At 40.1% G+C, this 23,132-nt stretch overlaps 1 protein-coding gene across 1 annotated transcript in view; it reads left to right on the top strand.

Moving 5' to 3' along the window:
• Positions 1-17,743, top strand: part of LOC139165460 (desmocollin-1-like) — an 89,532-nt gene extending 71,789 nt beyond the window's left edge. Inside the window, 12 exon segments of the mRNA XM_070748636.1 lie at positions 3,969-4,016; positions 4,018-4,114; positions 4,774-4,937; positions 5,404-5,538; positions 6,863-7,048; positions 7,308-7,564; positions 7,691-7,830; positions 9,369-9,578; positions 9,675-9,932; positions 14,967-15,166; positions 16,177-16,422; positions 17,537-17,743. Of these exon segments, the coding sequence (XP_070604737.1) occupies positions 3,969-4,016; positions 4,018-4,114; positions 4,774-4,937; positions 5,404-5,538; positions 6,863-7,048; positions 7,308-7,564; positions 7,691-7,830; positions 9,369-9,578; positions 9,675-9,932; positions 14,967-15,166; positions 16,177-16,422; positions 17,537-17,743 (2,148 nt within the window).
• Positions 17,744-23,132: the final 5,389 nt, after the last annotated feature.

Here is a 23,132-nt window from a genome sequence, read left to right as displayed (position 1 = left end):
TCCTTTCCTTGGTTATTTAATGGGTTCCTTTTCCTATTCTTCTTTTTCTGTCTTTTCTATGTTTAGTCAATTCAAAGCAGGGAACATTTATTTATTTGAAAAATTTAGATTGCCACCTACTTGCTCATAGGTGACTCAAGGTGGCTTACAGGAAATTGAAACACAATATAAAATAAAAATAATATAAAATAAAAATAGTAAAATAACCTCCACTAACCATCCCAGTGACAACACTCATACCAAGCCATTTAATGGGCTCCATCCAACCCTGGGTTCCCCAAGCTGCTGACAGAATACATCTTCAGGGCCCTCCAAGAGATTGTTAGAGATGAGATCAGTCTAATTTCCAGAAGGATGACGTTCTAGAGCAGTGATGGCGAACGTATGGCACGGGTGCCACAGGTACCATGCGGAGCCATATCTGCTGACACGCAGCTGTTTTATTTATTATTTATTTATTATTTGGATTTGTATGCCGCCCCTCTCCGAAAACTCGGGGCGGCTCACAACAAGTGAAAAGACAATCCAATACATTAATCCAATTAATTAAAATATTATAAATTTAAGAAAAACCCCTATACTAACATACACACACACACAAGCATACCATATATAAATTCAACGTGCCCAGGGGAAGATGTTTAGTTTCCCCATGCCTGACGGCAAAGGTGGGTTTTGAGGAGTTTACGGAAGGCAGGAAGAGTAGGGGCAGTCCTGATCTCCGGGGGGAGTTGGTTCCAGAGAGCCGGTGCCGCCACAGAGAAGGCTCTCCCCCTGGGGCCCGCCAACCGGCATTGTTTAGTTGACGTGACCCGGAGGAGGCCCACTCTGTGGGACCTAATCGGTCGCTGGGATTCGTGCGGCAGAAGGCGGTCTCGGAGATATTCTGGTCCAGTGCCATGAAGGGCTTTAAAGGTCATAACCAACACTTTGAATTGTGACCGGAAACTGATCGGCAGCCAATGCAGGCTGCGGAGTGATGGTGAAACATGGGCATACCTGGGTAAGCCCATGACTGCTCTCGCAGCTGCATTCTGCACGATCTGAAGTTTCCGAACACTTTTCAAAGGTAGCCCCATGTAGAGAGCATTACAGTAGTCGAACCTCGAGGTGATGAGGGCATGAGTGACTGTGAGCAATGAGTCCTGGTCCAGGTAGGGCCGCAACTGGTGCACCAGGCGAACCTGGGCAAACGCCCCCCTCGCCACAGCTGAGAGATGTTGTTCTAATGTGAGCTGTGGATCGAGGAAGACGCCCAAGTTGCGGACCCTCTCTGAGGGGGTCAATAATTCCCCCCCCAGGGTAATGGATGGACAGATGGAGTTGTCCTTGGGAGGCAGAACCCACAGCCACTCCGTCTTATCCGGGTTGAGCTTGAGTCTGTTGACACCCATCCAGGCCCCAACAGCCTCCAGGCACCGGCACATCACTTCCACCGCTTCGCTGACTGGGCATGGGGTGGAGATGTAAAGCTGGGTATCATCCGCATATTGATGATACCTCACCCCATGTCCTTGGATGATCTCGCCCAGCGGTTTCATGTAGATGTTAAATAGCAGGGGGGAGAGGACCGACCCCTGAGGCACCCCACAAGGGAGAGACCTAGGAGCCGACCTCTGTCCCCCCCACTAACACCGACTGCGACCGGCCAGAGAGGTAGGAGGAGAACCACTGAAGAACAGTGCCTCCCACTCCCAACCCCTCCAGCCGGTGCAGAAGGATACCATGGTCAATGGTATCGAAAGCCGCTGAGAGGTCAAGGAGCACCAGGACAGAGGACAAACCCCTGTCCCGGGCCCGCCAGAGATCATCCATCAACGCGACCAAAGCAGTTTCCGTGCTGTAACCGGGCCTGAAACCCGACTGCCGGGGACCTAGATAATCGGCTTCTTCCAAGGACCGCTGGAGCTGGAGTGCCACCACCTTCTCAACAACCTTCCCCATAAAGGGAAGGTTGGAGACTGGACGGTAGTTATTAAGCACAGCTGGGTCCAGGGAGGGCTTCTTGAGGAGGGGGCGCACAAGCGCTTCTTTATAGAGTGATGGAAAAACTCCCCTCCCCAAGGAAGCGTTGGTAATCTCCTGGGCCCAGCTCCGTGTCACCTCCCTGCTGGCCGAAACCAACCAGGACAGACACGGATCCAGTGAACAGGTGGCGGAACTCACAGCTCCAATGGCCTTGTCCACTTCATCAGGTGTCACCAGATCAAACTCTTCCCAGACAGGTGGACAAGTACGTGTCCCAGTCACTCGTTGTCAGTCGACTCTGTTTTACAATTGGAGTCGAGGTTGGCCCGAATCCGAGCGACTTTATCAGCGAAAAACGTGTTAAAGTCCTCGGCACTACTCTGCAAGGGCTCCCCAACTCCCCCCTGATTAAGAAGGGAGCGGGTCACCCTAAACAGCTGTGATTAGATTAAATTGATAACACTTTAAAACACTAATAAATATGTAAGAAATGCAATTCCCAGTTAATTAATTCATTAGTTAAATATTAAAACAGATAAAAAATATAAAAATATAAAAATAGCTAAGAATGGATGTATTAAGATGTATTAAAAATATATAAAAATATAGAAAAGGAGTCAGTCAGCAGTTCTTAAATTCTTAATTAGTTCTTAATTGGAAGTTCTGGATTATAACAGTGTTCAGGGTCCCAGGGGAATATCTCAGCCTGGTTAAAAGGAAGGATCTCTTCTTAATATTAGTCACCCCTTTTTCTGGCGCTATGATGTCTCCCAGGTCTCTTCTCAGTCTCTCAGTTCCATCACCAGTCTCTTGGCTCTCATAGGACCCTCGCCCCTCGCTGGTCACTCCTCGGTGGCCTCCGATGGCGTCGCTGATTTCCGAGTGACATTTCCAGTTCTCTGTCTGCCAGACCCCACTGCAATGCCTCCAAGAACTCTCTTTCCCACCTCGATATCGCTTCGACATCTCCCCCAGTCTCCACGCTCCTCTCACGGGCCACCATCTCCTCTTCCTCGACAGCAATATCCAGTCTAATCTTTCCATGCCGGTCTTTTCACCCCGTAGAGCCTCCGACGCTTTGGGCGCTCCCCACCAAGCAGCTCACAAGCGTCCTTAGTTCATGGGGGGGGGGGGGGGGTTGTTGCCCTAGCTCAGTTCCAATGTGCCTGTTTGTGCCAGCCGTCTGATTTTTGACTCACATGGAGGCTCTGGGAGGGCGTTTTTTGGCTTTCAGAGTGCCTCCAGGGGGATGGGGGAGGATGTTTTTACCCTCTCCTGGCTCTAGGGAAGCATTTGGAGCTTGGGGAGGGCAAACATGAGACAATTGGGCCCACCAGAAGTTGGGAAACAGGCCATTTCCGGCCTCCAAAGGACCTCCGGGGGGGGGGGCAGAGAAGCTGCTTTCACCCTCCCTAGGCATTGGAATTATAGGTGTGGGCACTCGCGCATGCATGATAGTGCACACCCACGCTCTTTCGGCACCCGAGGGGAGAAAAAAGTGCGCCATCACTGTTCTAGAGGGAGGGAGCCACCATGATGAAGGCTCATGCCAAATATATCTCAATAGAGACTGGACCTGCAACATTCCTCGCCTCTTAACTCTAGGAAAAATACCTAATATTTTCTTCTGATTCTTTCTTCTGCCAACATTCTTATATCTCCTTTTATGTCTATGATTTCTTATGCCATTTCAGATTAAAATAGCTTGCTTTGCCTTATGTCCTTCATCTGCTTGATCTGTAGCTCATCTTTATATGTTATGCTTGTATGCTCTTTACATATTTTTTGAACATCTCTAGAATTTAGCACTATACTGTGCTATAAGAAAGGAGTTTACTAATGCAGGAGCATTAACCCTGTGCGCATACAATTATGGTCAATAGCTATTCATCAAAGTAAACTCTGTATAGCGCATGGATTAAATAATTGTGTCATGATTTATCAGAAATTTTTCATTTGCTACAGAGGAATAAATGTTTCTTTTATTGCATTTTCTGCAGCTCATTTGCTATGCAATGACACCAGATGGATATACCCCAGAAATCCCACCTGATTCATATCATCAAAATAGAGGATGATAATGATAATACTCCAGAATTTGAGTATAAAATTTATACTTTTCATGTACCTGAAAACAGTATAATTGGTAATTGAACTTTTAAATAAATCTCAGATGACAGTTTTGGAATACAGGTAGTCCTCATTTAGCAACTATAATTGAGGCTGGCAATTTGGTTATTAAATGAAGCAATCACTAAGTGAATTTGTGACTATGCTTTTGATCTTACTTCAGCTTTGCTTTAGGGACCTACACAGGTTGAAAATGGGAGGATCGGTTGCAAAATTATTTATTTTTTGTACTGCACAAGGCCACCCATTAAGTGAGGACTACCTATATCTGTTTTGATATGTTTTGTGTGAAATTAACACATCAGTTATTTAAATGCAAATATAGACTTTTCAATTGAAAATGCAAAATTTATTAATAATAAAATATAATGCTAACAGTAGAAGGGTATGTTTAATAAAATGTCAAATAATTTTTGTATGGAAGTGTCTTGCCTACTTTCTAGGGCCAAGAGAGTATGACTGCCCACAGGCACTTTATGACTAAGGTGGAACTAAAACTCAGTGTCTCCTGACTTCTAGCCTGCTGACTTAACCATTAGAGTGCTTAGAGTGATTTTAGAGGGGAAAATTGATGTAATTCACTTTAATATTTGAATAATATGGGCATAGCTTTTCGTCTAAAGAAGGAAAAAGTGACTATTATGAAAACCTAAATGTAATGCCTTTTATATACAGGAACATTAGTTGGACAAGTGACCGCAACAGATAAAGATGAGCCCAATACACTGCATAGCAAAGTGAAATACAGAATTATAGCCCAGAGTCATCAGAAATTTCAGGAATTTGTTATAGATCCAGATTCAGGCTGTATTACGGTAGCACTACACCTGGACAGAGAGGTAATTTTCAATTTAGTGCTGTACCAAAAACTGTGAATATATATAAATGTAATAACATAAAACTAACAAAAGATAAAACAGATTGAACTTAGAGTAGCTGCAGTAAGTCAAAAATCCTTTCAGTAGTTAGGAATTACAGTATATAGAAATTGTGAAGCCAAGTTCACATAATTTAGTGGGTAATATTTTGGAAAAATGTCTCAGCCTGTCCGACCTATTTCATAAAATATGAAGATATGATGTGGGATAGTGAAGGGAAAGAAACAAATATATTACAAGTATCTTAGCATTAAACAATGCCAAGTTATATTTTTGCAGTTTAACCTTTGGATGAATTGGCAATATTGAAAAAATTCTTAACTAAGTGTGAATAATGCCATCGCCCTTGCTTTTGTTTTTTAAAAATACAGTATTTTTAATCAGCTCAGAAAAATTATGCCTATATTTTTTTTCTAATGTTCCTCAGTCTGTGTCAGAATACACACTACACATAGAAGCAAGAGACATGGGAGGTGAGGAGTTTGGTTTGTACACTACAGCAGCAGTACATATTGAGATTGAAGATGTAAATGATAATCTCCCTCAAATAGCACAAAGTATGGTAAGTCTGTCATAATAAAATCTATTGAGGATGTTACTTCTTTATGATATTTTAGGGTGTTAACCCAGATACAGTGAATGTTAATTTTTTTAAAAAAATAAAAATTGGGCAATTCCATTTACATGGTGGAGTTTCTGTTACACTGATTCTGCTTATTTCATCATGCATATCCCAAATTTGTTCCCACCCTTTCAAAGCAAATGTTGAGTGTCGCATGAGATTGGAAGGGTTAAAATTTGTCTTACTATTGGACCAGAATCCATTCACAGAAAAATAAGAGATAGTATCAGGAAGGTTAAAAGACAGAATGAGCAGCCGTTAGGGAACAAAAAAGCACTAAGCATGCTTAACAATTAGATGTTAAAGAAAGCCCAACATATTAAAAAGCTGCTCAGTAATATGACAACACCCTAGGTGTGACAAACAAATATATTAGTTGTATTTTGGCGCAGTCTTCTTTAACAAGAAAGTAACGGGTGAAAAGGGGGAAGGGTTAAAGTAGAAGAATTAGAGTTTGAGATACTCAGAAAATATTTATTAGCTTGGAAAGAATTTTCAGAGTCAGATGAATTTTGTCTTTACTACTGAAGGAACTAGTTGATGCCTAATAATTAGCTGTATTATCTGTATTAATACATGAGGCTGGATAAACTGCTAAAGGATTGGAGAGGAAATGCTATCTTTGCTTTTTCAGAGAAAAAGGCAAAGGATCTGAGCAATTGGCTAACAAGCCAGGTAAAACTTGACAGGATCAAGATTATTAGATCAATCTTATATGGCATTAGAACCAGTGTTCCCTCTATTTTTTTGGAGGGGTGGGCGGAAAAGTATAGTGTCTGAGCGGGAGTCCCTTTGGGGACTGGGCGGCACAGAGAAATAATAAATAAATAAATAAATAAATAAATAAACAAACAAACAAACAAATAAAAAACCCACCCTGTTTTGCCTCAGAGAATTTCAAAATAAAATACTGTACTGTGTGTCTATAACAGTGAGCTCATAATAGGGCAACTCTATCAATATCAAAATGCCACTTAAATAGTTGAGCTAGTTTCAAACTAGATTTTGATTTTCTTTCTCTCTTCCTTACTCCCATTCTTTTTCTTTCTCTTTTCCTTCCTCTCTTTTTTCTATCTGTTTCTCTCTCTTCCTCTCTTCCTCTCTCTCTCCTTCCCTCTCACTCTTTCCCTCTCGGCTTCTGGGCAGGTTTGGAAAACTCTGAGTTGATGATGATTTTTAAGTGAGCGATTGCTCACTGCTCAGCTTAGAGGGAACTATGATTAGAACTATTCATAAACTGATATTTGAAATTTGTTTCTTTCAGTATGTAGTGGAAGTATATGAAAACATAGAACCTGCAGAATTATTATGTATTCCTGTTGAAGATAAAGATGAACCCAGAACATCATCATGGATGGGTATATTTGCTATTACTAAAGGAAATGAAGACAATAGTTTTGCTATTAGAGTTGATCAACATCAGAATATTGGGTGTTTAAGCACTTTAAAGGTAACTATGGATAGTAAAAAGTGTTACTGCAATACAGTAATATGAATTTAATTTTACTTAATTTTAAGGTGTGAATTACTTGTTGAAATACATTTTTTATTTTACATTTTTAAAATGTAATACTATTTCCCATTAAAATACATTGGGATAAAGAAGAAAGCAAATGAAATTATAAAATAATAATAGACACTGTATTTTCATCAATAACCTAAAATCATAGTAAAAGTATATTTATTTGAATAGCATTTATTTCCTCCAGGAACTGGATTATGAGAAAAGCCATGAGAGAAGATTAGAAATTGTCATAAATAATGAAGCACCTTATTTTCCACCTCCAAATTCAAGAGTTCTTCAAACATGTATGGCGAACATTGTGATAAAAATTAAGGATCAGGATGAAGGACCCGTATTTGAATCTTGTGAATATATTCTATACATAAATAAACGCTTGATGGTTGGCACAGTAGTTGGTAATTACCAAGCAACGGATCCAGAAACTGGAAACAAACATTTGAGGTACAAAATTATTATATTGTTTGGTGTAATTATAGATGGTATGTAATATAAAGCAATTATAATTAACTTACATTGCTGTAATCAATTTGAAGTACATAACATTGTTAAAATATTCATTCTTAACAGTTACAAAATAATAAAGGACCCATGTGGTTGGATCACCATTGATGAAATAGGAAACCTCAGAACAACTGACATTTTAGAAAGAGATTCAAAAAATATAGAATACAGTCAATGCAATGTAACAGTATCTGCAAGTGATCAAAGTAAGTATCAAATATTGTGAAATGTTGGTATTTTTGCTACAGGCATAAAGGTACATGATGTAGCCTACAAAAATATGTATTAAAAAAAATTATTTTATCGTAATCTAATGATTACTCAAATTTTTGCAACCCTGATCTGTAGCCCTAAGTAGACAGGTCTAATATTTGAAATCTATGTCTGTTGAAATCAATCTCTTTGGATTGTTTCACAATATTCACTTGGGGTGATTATTTTGACATTTTTCTTCAAAATCCATCTTTTTCAGGTGTAGAGCCTGAATTATTTTGTTGAATAGAATAAGAACACATCCTTATCCATCCTACCTTGTAGTGTCTGCGGGATCTCTTCTACCAAGTAGAAAACCATGAGCTGTTATTTAATTTACCGTTGCACATTATTAGATACTTACTGTAGTTTTCTTCTGAGAATCGGACCAGACTACTTATGGGACTGTCTTCTGACTCATGTCTCACAGTGGCTGGTCAGGTCCCACAGAGTTAGCCTTCTCCAGGTCCCATCAACTAGACAGTGTCGCTTGGCGGGACCTAGGGGAACAACCTTCTCTGTAGTGGCCCCGGCCCTTTTGTAACCAACTCCCTCCAGAAATTTGCACTGCTCCCACCCTTCCAGTCTTCTGCAAGAGTCTGAAGACCTATCCTTGCTGCCACCTTGGGTCTAGCCCCGGCCGACGAATGACTGGTTTTTTAAAAAGAAATTGGGGTTTTAGTATATTTTTAAATTTAGATTTCTAAATGTTATGAATCACTTTGTTGTGAGCCGCCCTGAGTCTGAGGAAAAGAGCGGCATAGAAATCTAATTAATCAATTAATAAAATAATAAATATGGGCAACAAATATACTTGGCAGTAATTCATTCTGTTAGCAATGCATAATTCTGCAGTTTAACAACTACATTACAACTCTGTGAATGTGCTGCAGCTGCCAAAAAAGCCAATGCAGTCCTAGACTGAATCAACAGAGGAATAGTATCAAGATCACATGAAGTATTACTACTGCTATATACTGGTTTGGTAAGATGACACTTGGAATACTGCATCCAGTTTTGGCCACTGTGATACAGAAAAGAAGTTGATACTCAATAAAGAGAGCAGAGAAGAGTAACAAGGATAATTTAGGGCACAGGAACTGGATATATATATATATTCTAACAAACAGAAGGACTAAGGATAGCAATTATGGGATGGCTTGCCTCCAGAAGTTAGGGTACTCCATCACTGGATGTTTGGGAAGCCATTTTTCTGGAATGCAATAAGGTACTGAGCAAAGGGTTAGATTAGAAAACATCCAGGATCCCCTCCCACTCCAAAGGAAGAAAGCCATTGTAACAGAATAATAGAATAACATTCTATTATTCTGTTACAATGGCTTTCTTCCTTTGGATTACGGATTAGCAGTTTGTGAAACCAATAAGATGTTTTATTTAGTTTTCACAGAAAAATAATACTTTTGGAATGTTATATGATCCGATCAAGTTACTTTCATTACTGTATTAAAACTAAGCATTCTAATTTATCTAGGTGGTAAAACAGGAAATGGAATAATTTTGATAACAGTTATGATTGAGAACAATTACCCAATGAGTGCCAGTAAGCACTACATCATGTGTAAAGATAAAACACCAATCTGTATAAACGCCACTGACCTTGATTTGCCAATGTCCACTATACCTTTTAATTTTGAAGTAGAGCACCCAATGGACTTAAAATGGAAGTTAACTCCAAATGATGGTATGTTTTCATTTTTTAATATCTACAAAATATATTGAGACTAATGTAAGTATCATATGAAGTGCAATATGTGGATTTGAATTATTTCTTTCATAGATGCATCAGCATTGCTTTCTCCAATTGAACATATAGACTACGGCTACTATAATATTCTTCTCCGAATATGTAATGGGGAAAGCATCAGAAAAAGTGAAATAATAGTTCATTATTGTGACTGCACAATTCCAAGTAGCTGCTCCGAATCCACCACAAACAGGTCACGGGACATTCAAGTAGAGCGCGCACCAGCTGCAGCACCTGTTTTAGGAGCCTGGAGCATTCCTGCAATGGTCATGGGTTCATTAACAATGTTATGTAAGTATGTGTATGTCCTAAAGAAGCAACATGAACTGTGAAGGGTCAAACTACATTCAGTCCTTGCTTAGCAAATATCTCAACTATCTTTAGGTTATAAAAAATTCGTTTTCCAATTAATGAACATATTTCTGACCACATTTTCGGCCAGCAGGGAGGTGACACGGAGCTGGGTCCAGGAGATTGTCAACGCTTCTTTGGGGAGGGGGTCCTTCCCGGATCCCTACAAGGAGGCACTTGTGTGCCCCCTCCTCAAGAAGCCTTCCCTGGACCCAGCCATTCTCAACAACTATCGACCAGTCTCCAACCTTCCCTTTATGGGGAAGGTTGTTGAGAAGGTGGTAGTGCTCCAGCTCCAGCGGTCCTTGGAAGAAGCCGATTATCTAGGTCCTCAACAGTCAGGATTCAGGCCCGGGTACAGCACGGAAACTGCTTTGGTCGCGCTGATGGATGATCTCTGGCGGGCCCGGGACAGGGGTTTATCCTCTGTCCTGGTGCTTCTTGACCTCTCAGCGGCTTTCGATACCATCGACCATGGTATCCTTCTGCGCCGGCTGGAGGGGTTGAGAGTGGGAGGCACTGTTCTTCAGTGGTTCTCCTCCTACCTTTCTGGTTGGTCGCAGTCGGTGTTAATGGGGGGGTCAGAGGTCGACCTCTAGGTTACTCCCTTGTGGGGTGCCTCACGGGTCGGTCCTCTCCCCCCTACTATTTAATATCTACATGAAACCGCTGGGTGAGATCATCCAAGGGCATGGGGTGAGGTATCATCAATATGCAGATGATACCCAGCTTTACATCTCCACCCCTTGTCCAGTCAGCGAAGCAGTGGAAGTGATGTGCCGGTGCCTGGAGGCTGTTGGGGTCTGGATGGGTGTCAACAGACTCAAACTCAACCTGGATAAGACGGAGTGGCTGTGGGTTTTGCCTCTCAAGGACAATTCCATCTGTCCGTCCATCACCCTGGGGGGGAATCACTAACCCCCTCAGAGAGGGTTCGCAACTTGGGTGTCCTCCTCGATCCACAGCTCACATTCAGCTGTGGCAAGGGGGGCGTTTGCCCAGGTTCACCTGGTGCACCAGTTGCGGCCCTATTTGGACCGGGAGTCACTGCTCACAGTCACTCATGCCCTCATCACCTCGAGGCTCGACTACTGTAATGCTCTCTACATGGGGCTACCTTTGAAAAGTGTTCGGAAACTTCAGATCGTGCAGAATGCAGCTGCGAGAGTTATCATGGGCTTTCCTAAATATGCCCATGTCACACCAACACTCCGCAGTCTGCATTGGTTGCCGATCAGTTTCCGGTCACAATTCAAAGTGTTGGTTATGACCTATAAAGCCCTTCATGGCACCAGACCAGAATATCCCCGGGACCGCCTTCTGCCGCACGAATCCCAGTGACCAGTTAGGTCCCACAGAGTTGGCCTTCTCCGGGTCCCGTCAACTAAACAATGTCATTTGGCGGGACACAGGAGAAGAGCCTTCTCTGTAGCGGCCCTGACCCTTTGGAACCAACTCCCCCCAGATATCAGAGTTGCCCCCACCCTCCTAGCCTTTCGTAAGCTCCTTAAAACCCACCTCTGTCGTCAGGCATGGAGGAATTGACATTTTCCCTCCCCCTAGGCTTATAAAATTTATACATGGTATGCTAGTATGTATGATGGGTTTCTAAACTGGGGTTTTTAAAATTAACTTAAATATTAGATTGTTTACATTGTATTGTTGTTGCTGTGAGCCGCCCCGAGTCTGCGGAGAGGGGCAGCATACAAATCTGATTAATAAATAAATAAATAAATAAATAAATAAATTTTGTGTGCTTAATAATGCAAGCCAGAGAGAGAGAGAAAGAGAGTGAAATGTACCTGTATAAGGACTTTAGTTAAATGAGATGGAAGTGATGATCTTTGCAGTGTTGCTTTCAGTCATGTTCACATCAACCAATTTGCTAACAACTTGATTGTTGGAGCATAATTTGTTTGCTAAATGAAGAGGGGGTATATATATTTTAAAAATGCTAAAAGGAAATCCTAAATCCTAAGTCCTAATGTAGGGCAGGGATGGGCAAAGTTGGCTCTTCTATGACAAATGGACTTAAACTCCCAGAATTCCTGAGCTAGCATGATTGGCCCAGGAATTCTGGGAGTTGAAATCCACATGTCATAGAAGAGCCAATTTTGCTTGCCCCTGGGGATTGCTGCTTATTACCTACCTATGGCTCAGAGGTGAATTCCTCCTGGTTCGGACCAGTTCTATGGAACTGGTAGTAACTCGGTGGCCTGGATCACTGGAACCGGCAGTGACTCAAACCTGCCACGCCCCAGAACTGGCTCTTTTACCAGAAGCTGGTTTTTGCTTCAATGCATGTGCAGAATGCAGGTTTTTTAGCACTGCGCATCAACATCAGGAAACGAACTGGCAACAAGGAAAATGGCTGCCAGTTATCCATATAGCCATTGTATCTAAGTGTTGTGGTCCGCCAGTGGCCTGTGAAGCTGACGGCAGAGTTGGACAGCAAGACGGTTGGAAGGAATGTTTACACAGGAGAAGGACTACTCAGGACTACTCATACTGGCATTTGGCACAAGGTATGGAAATTTTGAGTACACGGTCATAGTTTGGCTTGACCAGTGTTCCCACTGTCTTCCAACTCTTCATGAATGACATTTTCTGGAATCTCTTCGACCAGTTTGTCATTGTCTATTTGGTTGACATTTTGATTTCCTCACTATCCCTTCTGGAAGAGTCATCAATTCACCCCCACCCGATCCTACAACGGCTTTGAGAGTACCATCTGTATGTGAAGTTGGAAAAGTGTCAATTTTATCAGGCCACCACCGAGTTCCTGGAACATTGCATCTCTCCCGAGGGCATAGTGATGGAGCGGAGCAAGGTTGAGTCTTTGCATAGTTGGCAACTTTTCCTGTGAGTGAAGGATGTCCAGTGACTCTTTGGGTTTGTCAATTAATGTCAATTGTCAATAAGTGCCGGGGTGGCACAGCAGGTAGTGCTGTACTGCAGGTCACTGAAGCTGACTGTAGATCTGTAGGTCAGCGGTTCAAATTTCATCACTGGCTCAAGGTTGACTCAGCCTTCCATCCTTCTGAGGTGGGTAAAATGAGGACCCGGATTGTGGGGGCAATATGCTGGCTCTGTTAAAAAGTGCTACTGCTAACATGTTGTAAGCTGCCCTGAGTATAAGGGGAAGGGCGGCATAAAAATCGAACAAACAAACAAACAAACAAACAAATAAATTACTATTGGATCTTTATCTCTGGCTTTGCATTCTTGACTGTGCCCGTCACTCGGCCCCTACAGAAAAAAGGCTAGTAGTAGGCATTAAAGGCCTTGAAGTAGGCCTTCATGAAAGAGCCTATCTTGAAACATCCTGATCCTCATTGCCTGCTTGTGGTGGAAGCAGATCCATCGGATGTTGCTGGTGTTACTCCAGTCTCATGTGTCTGACAATACCCTCTTTCCTTGCACATATTATTCCAAGAAGCTTAACTCTTCCAAGCGCAGCTATACCATTTGGGAGAAGGGGCTACTGGCCACTAAGATCACATGTGATGCCTGGAGATATCACCTGGAGGGGCCCCTACATCAGACTGACATTCGGACGGACTACAAAAACCTGGAGTTTATGCAGACTTCTCAAAAACTAAACCAATACCAGATTCGGTGGTCCTTCTTTTTTGCCAGGTTCAATTTTCAAATCACCCACATCCCCAGGGGGCACAACCAAAGAGTGGATGCGTTCTCGCAGAAACTTGATTGAAGACCCACTTCCACCCTAGACAATTCTACCCTTCGAGTTGTTCTATGCAATTCAGGAATCAGTGGACTTATGGGCTTAGTGGACTTATGATGCTTACATGAAGCAATGGAACTGTGAGATAGGGCCTGCTTCTCCCTGGAAGTTTACCAAGGACCTCTTGAAGTACCAAAATAGACTTTATGTACTAGTGGGGCTGCTCCAGGGTCTTATTCTGTGCAGTGCCACGATAACCCTACAGCGGGGGTACTTTGGCCTCTTTAAGACTTTTAACTTAGTTTCTCGGACTTTCTGGTGACCCTGACTCTGCCACGATGTCCAGGCATATGTTACATCCTATGTACAATGCCAATAGGCAAAGTCAGCTGTGGGACACTGGAGAGACCCTGGGGCACCATTTCCACGGACGTCTTGATGGATTCCCCTCCATCTTCTGGATTCATGACTGTGTTCATGGTGGTAGACATGCTGATGAAGATGGCATATTTTATTCCATCATGGATTACTGACAGCTCATACCACCACCCATGTTTATCCAACATGTCTTTCGGCTACATGGTCTTCTGGATAAGCTCATTTCAGACTTAGGGGCCCAATTTGCAGTCCAGTTTTGGAAAGGGCTGATCACAGCCTTAGATATGAAAATCTGCCTGTCATCAGTGCATCATCTGGAAACTGACAGTGGGACTGAGAAAGTCATTGGGATCTTGGAGCAATACATGCGCTGCTTCATGAACCAGTAACAAGACAATCGGTCAGAGTATTTGACAGTCACAGAATTAGTGTTTAATAACTCTCAGCATACCTCCAACCAAACGACCCCTTTCATAGTCAATATGGGATATCATCCTCAGTTCTTTCCTTTCACGCACCTTGACTCATCAATTCTGGCAGCGGATGATTTTCTGGCTGAGTTTCAGGCCATTCATCAATAGGTGCAACAGTATCTTGAGAAAGCTAAGGAGGACTACAAACGAGTTGTGGACAGCTCTCAGTGGGCAGTGCTGCTGTTGGTTGTGGGGGATTGCGTTTGGTTATCCACCAGGCACCTTCCGTCAGACTGGCTGGTCAGGAAACTTGATGATCTATACATTGGCCCTGTTGATGGAATTTAAGAAAAATTCTTTCTTTAGAGATTTGTCTTAGCCATGCTTCCTCTGCTTTTATGAAATTAAAATTTCATTATTTAATAAAATGTAATTCATATATTTATTTAAAATATATAAATAAGCTGTCTTGTTCTCTGTATTCTTTTCTTGCAGTAGGCTTTGGTGCACCTTATGGTGTTTGGCTCTACAGAAAACGTCACACATCTCAGGAAGAATCTGATGTAACTTTTGAGAATTTAACAAGATCAAACACTGAGGCACCAGGTGAAGGAAACACAAGACCAAACACTGAGGCACCAGCTGAAGGAAACACAAGACCAAACACTGAGGCACCGGGGAATACAGGAAATACAGTAAGTGACAGTTTGCCTTGTATCTGTAGTAGCAAATGTAACAAATTTATTTGGATAAGATAGATAGAGCAAAAGATACTGTCTCACTGTTTTAGAAAGCAAAACACACTGCATTTGTATCAGTACATTGGGGGATTGTGATGTGCTCATATGCTTAAAACTAAATAATATTTTTTGTGCATGGGAACATATTATCTACCATCGTTCTTTTCTATATAAAATGTTCCATTAAACACTGCTCTGGCTGAATCCAGAAAAGGTAGATATTCTGAAAACTTTAATATTCTGTCAGGAAAGAATATTTATGAGTCAGGAATGAACTATGAGGTCTTTGGTGCTCTGTGAATTTGATTTCTTGCAGGAATTTCACTATCAAACTAAATAACATATCAATACAATGATGAGGTTATCTAGTCTGTATATTCCAGCCAGTGGGGCCAACCATATAAGTGTCCCAGTTAACTTATTTGTCTGATCATATGAAATGCCAAGATATGGGGGGTTTGGTGCTCTCTGACCTTCATGGTTTTTTGCAGACATGAAATATCTTCAAGAAAACAACTAAGCTCAGAGAGCAACAAAAACATCTTGAAGTTTCATATGATCAGAGTAATTAGTTAACTGGAACATTATACGGTTGACCCAATTATCTGGGATGTACTGGACCAGGGGTAGGCAAAGTTGGCTCTTCTATGACTTGTGGACTTCAACTCTCAGAATTCCTGAGCCAATCATGCTAGCTTAGGAATTCTGGGAGTTGAAGTCCACATGTCATAGAAGAGCCAACTTTGCCTACCCCTGTACTGGGCTATAAACTTACAAGAATCCTGAATGTAGGCAATGAATAAACATGGTGAAGAAATGGATGAGAGTTTAGGGGACATGTGGATTATTATTCAGTCAGTAAGCACACTGGAATATACTGTACAATTACATCTAGGTACAGACTGTATTTCTTTTTTCTAAAATGTTTCTCCCCAGAAATTCTATTGTTATTCTTCATTTTCCAGAATGTAAATATATTTCCCGTGCCAACAACAAGTGAATTCATAAACATGAATACAGATATAATAAAAACTGAAAAGAAAGGTTTGGAAGCAGGAAAAAGAGGATGGCATTCCACACCAGAATTAATCAAGGGAGGAAAAGTGAATCATCTGGCACTATCTTTACAAAACTGTGCACCTTCTTTAAGGAATTCATTCAGAGATTTCTGTTTAGAATGGCAGAAATTCACTAACCCTCACTTATCTGAAGTAAGTATTCTAACACAGGTTTCTTACAGCATATAATTTTCTAATTTTGATTATTGCAGAGTTGGAAAGAACATGTTAGTCTTATGCCATTAATTTTAAGGTACTGCTTTGCATCACAGTTCCTAAAAATAATCCAAAATGGGTGACCATGTATTTTACCAAAAACGATATTATCCTATTAATATAAAAACAGTATATCGATTATCTAAAAGATGAGCAGCTAATAAAGCAAGAAACAGGAAGCATGATGAAAATCAGCACAATTTTTCAGACTTTGTAGCAATCTTAATTCATATTTTCCCATTCTGATAAGACACACAAACATCTACATAAATTCACACAGCTATAGGGAATCTGAGACCTACATCTAGAACTGTGATAGTGAACCTATGGCACACGTGTCACAGGTGTTACTCAGAGCCCTCTCTGCGGGCAAGCGAGCCATCGCCCAATTCAGCTCCATAGTGCACGCTCCCGCGCCTCCCTCTGGCCAACTGATTATTGGATACCTGCAACACATGCGTGGAGGGCATAGCAGATGCAGATGCGCAAGCATGCATGGGGTGGCCAGGTCGTGTGCACATGCAAGGGACATGAGGAGCACATGAGGAGCATGGGGAGTCGCGCCCTTCCCATGGCCTTTTTTTTGATCCCAGGAGGCTGCAGGGAGGCCTGCTAGGCCCAAACAAGGAATGTGATGAGGTCACATGTGCATGTACAGGGAGTTGCTCACGCATGTGCAGGGATGGTGTTTACATTATGGATGCTGGCATGTGTTATCAGGCTGGCATGCACTTTTGGCACATGACAAAAGGTTAGTCACCACTGATCTAGAATGTACCATATGTGGGAAAATAACTGTTAATATGCTTCCAATATTTGACTTGAAAAACTTAATGCTGAAAATTAAGACAAGCACTTTAGGACAGAAAGACAATGATAGTTGTATTCTCAGATAAAACACCACATTCTTCTAAAATTTTTATCATATGTTAATTTTAGTATGTATAATATACATGACAAAGGGTTAACAGTCTATTAGAAGACAACTTACGTTTGCATCATACACATATTTTTAAAAATTGTGATTTTACTTTTATTGTTCCTTGTCCAGATGGTATTTCTTTGTGGAGAAGATGAAGAAAATAAGCTGGTTAAAGAGTATTTACATATATATAAATACGAAGGCAAAGACTCACCAACTGGCACTTTAAGTTCCTGTACGGGGGAGTCAGAAGATGAAAAACTGAGTTTTTTAGACCAGCCAGAGCCTCCATTCCGGACATTAGTTGAAGTTTTTGTACAAAAGGACTCTGTTTAAATTATTCTTGAAAATCAGCTCACTACACTAGGAAATTCCCCTTTGCAGATTCCAATGAAATGAATGAATAGTCTTGAGAAGCTCTAGTTAACTGTAATGAAATTGAAAAGGATTTCTTCTCCACAGTTGCGTCTATCCATTCATTCTTTATGGTATATTTTGCAATTTTTTTAGAATTATTTTAAACAGATTACAATGGAAAAAATGATTTAAATTATTAAGAATTTAAAATCTCTGACAGAAATTGGTTATTGTGAATAATTCAATTACAAATTTAGATGCTTATTTTTACATCCTAAAATAACTATTTTGTTAAAAATGTGCATTATAATTTAAAATACAAGTATTTCCATACCGAATTCACTATTCCACTATTTTGAGTTAAACAGTGCTATGCAAACTGTAGAAAAAGAATGTACTTCAGGATTTAGAAAACTCAAACCCTCATCTTTCAGCATTTTCAAAGATATTTTCAGAATTGGAGAACCCCATAGAATTTTGTGGATCAATGTACTGAGTTTTCAAAAATGTCTTCATTCTCTCTCTCCCTCTCTTTCTTAATACTGTGTTAAATATAATATATTATGTTATTTTCATAAACCTCTTTAAGATCCTACTCATATTTAAAGTGCTTTGATAAATATCACCGTGCCATAAGAAAAATATATTCAATAGATATAAAAACATAGAGCCGGTGGTGCAGCAGGTAGAGTGCAGTACTGCAGGCCACTAAAGCTGACTTAAGATCTGCAGGTCAGCGGTTCAAATCTGATCACCGGCTCAAGGTTGACTTAGCCTTCCATCCTTCCAAGGTGGGTAAAATGAGGACCCGGATTGTGGGGGCAATATGCTGGCTCTGTTTAAAAGTGCTATTGCTAACATGTTGTAAGCTGCCCTGAGTCTAAAGAGAAGGGCGGCATTAAAAAAAAATAAAAAAAATAAAAGAAATATAAGAAAATGTTTTATTATGTGATATTACATTGAGAAACAAATTTTTGGCTATTGGTCTCAATTCAGCATCTCATCTATATGAAATAAAGCAAGTCCAGAACTGAAGTTTGATATTATTTATTTGAAATTAAGCAATGCAATGTCATCAACATACAAGCAGTCCTTGACTCATCACCAGTTGCTTAACAACCTTTGAAATGACAATGGGCATGACTTGCTTTTACAACAGTCCCATAAAAGGGACACTGAGATTTACAATACTTTTTCTGGCAGTTTTAGCTGGTTTTCAGCCAAAAAAAAAAAGCCAATTCAAAACTTTTTGATTTGCTTAACAACTATAGTGATTCACTTGACTGCCACAAAAAATGTCACAAAATCAATACTGTTACCTGGATCGTCATCTTAAGATCGTCCCAACTGTGGTCATAAATTGAGGATTATCTGTATATTAACTATATTTTTAATTAATTGTGAGATAAACATGTGCTTTATTATTTTTTCTGATAGCAAACACTGGCTATAAAAGTACAATTAATCAAAGGAGAAACTGAGCATCTTTGCCCAGTACCTTTATGGTGAAAAGAAGATGAAACCCCTCCAATAATCTTCAATTTAGATGGAAGGCTTCTTGATCTCATATTTGAGCCATTTAATAAATCCTATAAATCCTTGGCCCTTTTAATAAATTTTGTAGAAATTCAAATTTAGTTAATATAGTATAAAGTATTGCTCAAGTTGTTTCTTCATAGATTTTGAGGGGATTTTCTGCATAAAGTGTCTGCATGTGTCATATGTCCCAATAAAAAACAGGAAATAGCAACATAGTCAATAAATCTTACTTTAAGATTCAGAGGTTTATTTCATGAGCAATTTGGAACATGAACCACCATCATAGTAGTACTTGCATCAACAACCCATTTCAATGAGGCCCACTGACATAGCTAAATCCAGCAAAGATTAGTTATGGCCAGTGGCCCTCAGCTCATTCCAAGACATTATTTTTATTACTTTTCTGCCCGCATTTCAACTTACCTCCCTGTCCTTTCTCACTGATAGACAGTCTCCACATATACCTGTGTACATCTCAAACCTCTATGCATCAGCTACTTTCAGTTTCCTATTTCTCAGTTTCAATTCTGATTCCAAATATATTTCAAAACTACCTACTTTGCAAAATCACATTTCACAACAGCAGGATTGCAAATCTGATATTCTTTGACATATTTCTATCTAAAAAATTGGTTCTTATAGCTTCTTAGAGCCTGCTATCCTTCTAAGGACTCTGGTAGCCCAATAGGCTATTTGTCTGTTTCTCACACATGAATATGGAACTTAGCTTATCCGAACACCTTTTTCTCAGGTAGCATTTTCATCCAGTTTTTATAGATTTTCCTGCAATCAAATGACTGCCACAGATGAACTATTATTAGATGTATTAATATATCAACTCTGATAAGCTGATGGCTACTTCAATGAAATAGTGGACTTATATACAAAATTATATATTTTTCAATTTGTACTCATTAAATTTGGCTTTAAAAAGTTAAAAGGCTTGAAGCTCCTTTCAGCAACAATGGCAGAAATCAGCATGCACAAAATCCATGGTCTTAGGTGACCCCTATGAAATGGCCATTCGACCCCCAAAGGGGTCCCAACCCCAGATTGACAACCACTGGTCTACATGCTACTGCTATCTGTAAAACATACTATTAAAATTTATTTTGCAATTAATATCAACATATACTCGTGCAAATACAAATCCAGTTGTGATGTTGGAGTTCCATTTTTTAATTTTTTTAGTTACATTTAGTATGTTGCTTAAAATATTAGTGTCATTTAAAGTTGATTAGAAAATGGGATGGAAGGAGTCTTTATAGTAATTAATCTTTGGGGCGTGACAAGGTTGTGATTCATTCAGTCACTAATACAGTGGTACCTCTACTTGCGAACTTAATTCGTTCCGTGGCCAGGTTCTTAAGTAGAAAAATTTGTAAGTACAGTAGAAGCAATTTTTCCCTTGGGAATCAATGTTAAAGCAAATAATGCATGAAAACCTATTAGGAAAGAAATAAAAGCTTGGAATTTGGGTGGGAGGAGGAGGAGGAAGAAGAGGAGGAGGACAGTCACTGCCTAGAGCGAAGGGAGCGTTTCTTTTTTCTGGGTGCTGGCAGAGATTTATTCTCTCTCCAAGCACCCAGAGAAAGGAAAATGCTTCATTCACTCTGGGCTGCCAAATCCTCTTTAAGTGCCACCGAAAGGCTCCTCTGGCAGCCCAGAAAAGTCCAAGATAGCCAGGATTAAAAGGGAAATGGCAGGAAACTGGCCGGGCCTTCATGCCGCTCTCAAATTTCCTGGGAAATTTTTCCGAACTTGGGTTCTTAAGTACAAAATGGTTCTTAAGAGGCAAAAAAATATTGAACACCCGATTCTTATCTAGAAAAGTTCTTAAGTAGAGGTGTTCTTAACCCTGCTGTTCTGTTCGTGAAATAGTCACACTTGTACGGTTCGGGTTGTATACGTCCCGGACTAAAAATGGTTTATTTTAGGTACTTAATTTTTGTCTTTTTGAAAACATTTTTTGCTGGGATATTAATTTGAACTTTTCTGAATACAATGAAATCAAAATTGAAATGAAAAACTCAATGCTTATATTTTTATTTTGCTCATAAAAGTACCACCCCCCCGTTTTTGTGCAATTTTGTTCATTTTTATCTAGATTAGGCTGCCAGTTCCAACTTTTTTGAAACCTTTTTGCATTGGATTACTAGTTTGAACATTTCTGAACATAATGAAATGAAAAATGAACTGAAAAAATTGACCCTCCCTAGTTTCCTGGAAAGTAAACAAAGGGGAGAAATGCTTTCAGACTTAAAGATTCTTAAAAGTTAAAGGTAGTATAAGTGACCATGTTTTGGTTTCCTGTCTGAAGTAATTTGAAGGGCTGACAATATGTGTTAAACTTTGCATTTCAAATAGGTAAATGTTTATCCCTGCCACAATTTCAAATGCAAAAATGTTCTTAATAGTTTCTCAGGCACCAACACACTGACCCCATTGTGTATAATAAGGAATTTCTTTTGAAGAAGCCCTTGTTCTAGGAGGAGATGGTTTATTCTGCAAAATTCCAAATTCTATCGATAAACAAGTTCTGTAAGAAGGAAGAGCATATATTTAACTGATAGTTGCACAGGAAACATAAATGACGACCACTGGTGAAAAACAATTCTAGAGTTGCCAGATTACACCACTAAAGAGAAATTAAAATAATTGAACTTGCTACTTGAAAAATGGAACAGGGTTAACAAAGCCCTGAGTAAATGGGATTTAGGAACTTTATTTATTTAGTCAAGAACATATTGGTAGTATACAAAGATATAACTATGTCTGTATACATGATACTAGTAAGAGAGAAACATTAGGTCAGGGGAAGGTAGGCATGCTGTTGCACGTATACATACCCCTTATTGACCTCTTAGGAATTGGGTGAGGTCAACAGTGGATAGTCTAAGAGTAAAGTTTTGAGGGTTAGGTGATGATACTACAGAGTCAGGTAGTGAGTTCCATGCATTAATCACTCGGTTACTAAAGTCATATTTCCTGCAGTCGAGTTTAGAGCGGTTTACTTTACGTTTGTATCTGTTGTGTACTTGTGTGTTGTTGTGGTTGAAACTGAAGTAGTGGTTGACAGGAAGGACGTTGTAGCGGATGCTTTTAGGAGCTATGCTTAGGTAGTGTTTAAGGTGATGTAGTTCTAAGCTTTCTAAACCTAGGATTGTAAGTCTATTTGCGTAGGGTATTCCGTTGCGAGTGGAGGAGTGGAGAACTCTTCTAGTGAAGCATCTCTGGACAAGTATCTCTAAACTTAGTAACAGAGTAGTTGATGCATGGAACTCACTTCCAGATTCTGTAGTATCATCACCTAGCTCCCAAAACTTTACCCTTACATTATCCACTGTTGACCTCTCCAAATTAATAAGAGGTCAGTAAGTAGCGTGCCTAAGTGCACCAAAGTGCCTTCCATCCTGTCCTAACGTTTCTATTTTACTAGTATCATGTATACTGCTCAAAAAAATAAAGGGAACACTCAAATAACACATCCTAGATCTGAATAATATTCAATTATTTAATATTTCATTTGCACAACTATTCCATTTGCACAACAGCATGTGAAACTGACTGTCAGTGTTGCTTCCTAAATGGACAGTTTGATTTCACAGAAGTTTGATTTACTTGAAGCTATATTCTGTTTTTTAAGTGTTTCCTTTATTTTTTTTTGAGCAGTGTATATACATATTATAACTTTGTATACCACCAATACGTACTTGACAAAACAAATAAATAAAAAAATATTTTTTCTAAATTTGCAACTTCTATTCAGTCCTTGCAATATTCAGTCTTTGCAACTCTCCCTTTTCAAGGAGGCGAGTCCATTCTCGGA

This window comes from Erythrolamprus reginae, chromosome 3 (genome assembly GCF_031021105.1).
Source record: "Erythrolamprus reginae isolate rEryReg1 chromosome 3, rEryReg1.hap1, whole genome shotgun sequence".
Classification (NCBI taxonomy): Eukaryota; Metazoa; Chordata; class Lepidosauria; order Squamata; family Dipsadidae; genus Erythrolamprus; species Erythrolamprus reginae.
The sequence above is the reverse complement of the archived record's forward strand: the minus strand, read 5'-3'. Positions and strand labels throughout refer to the sequence as shown.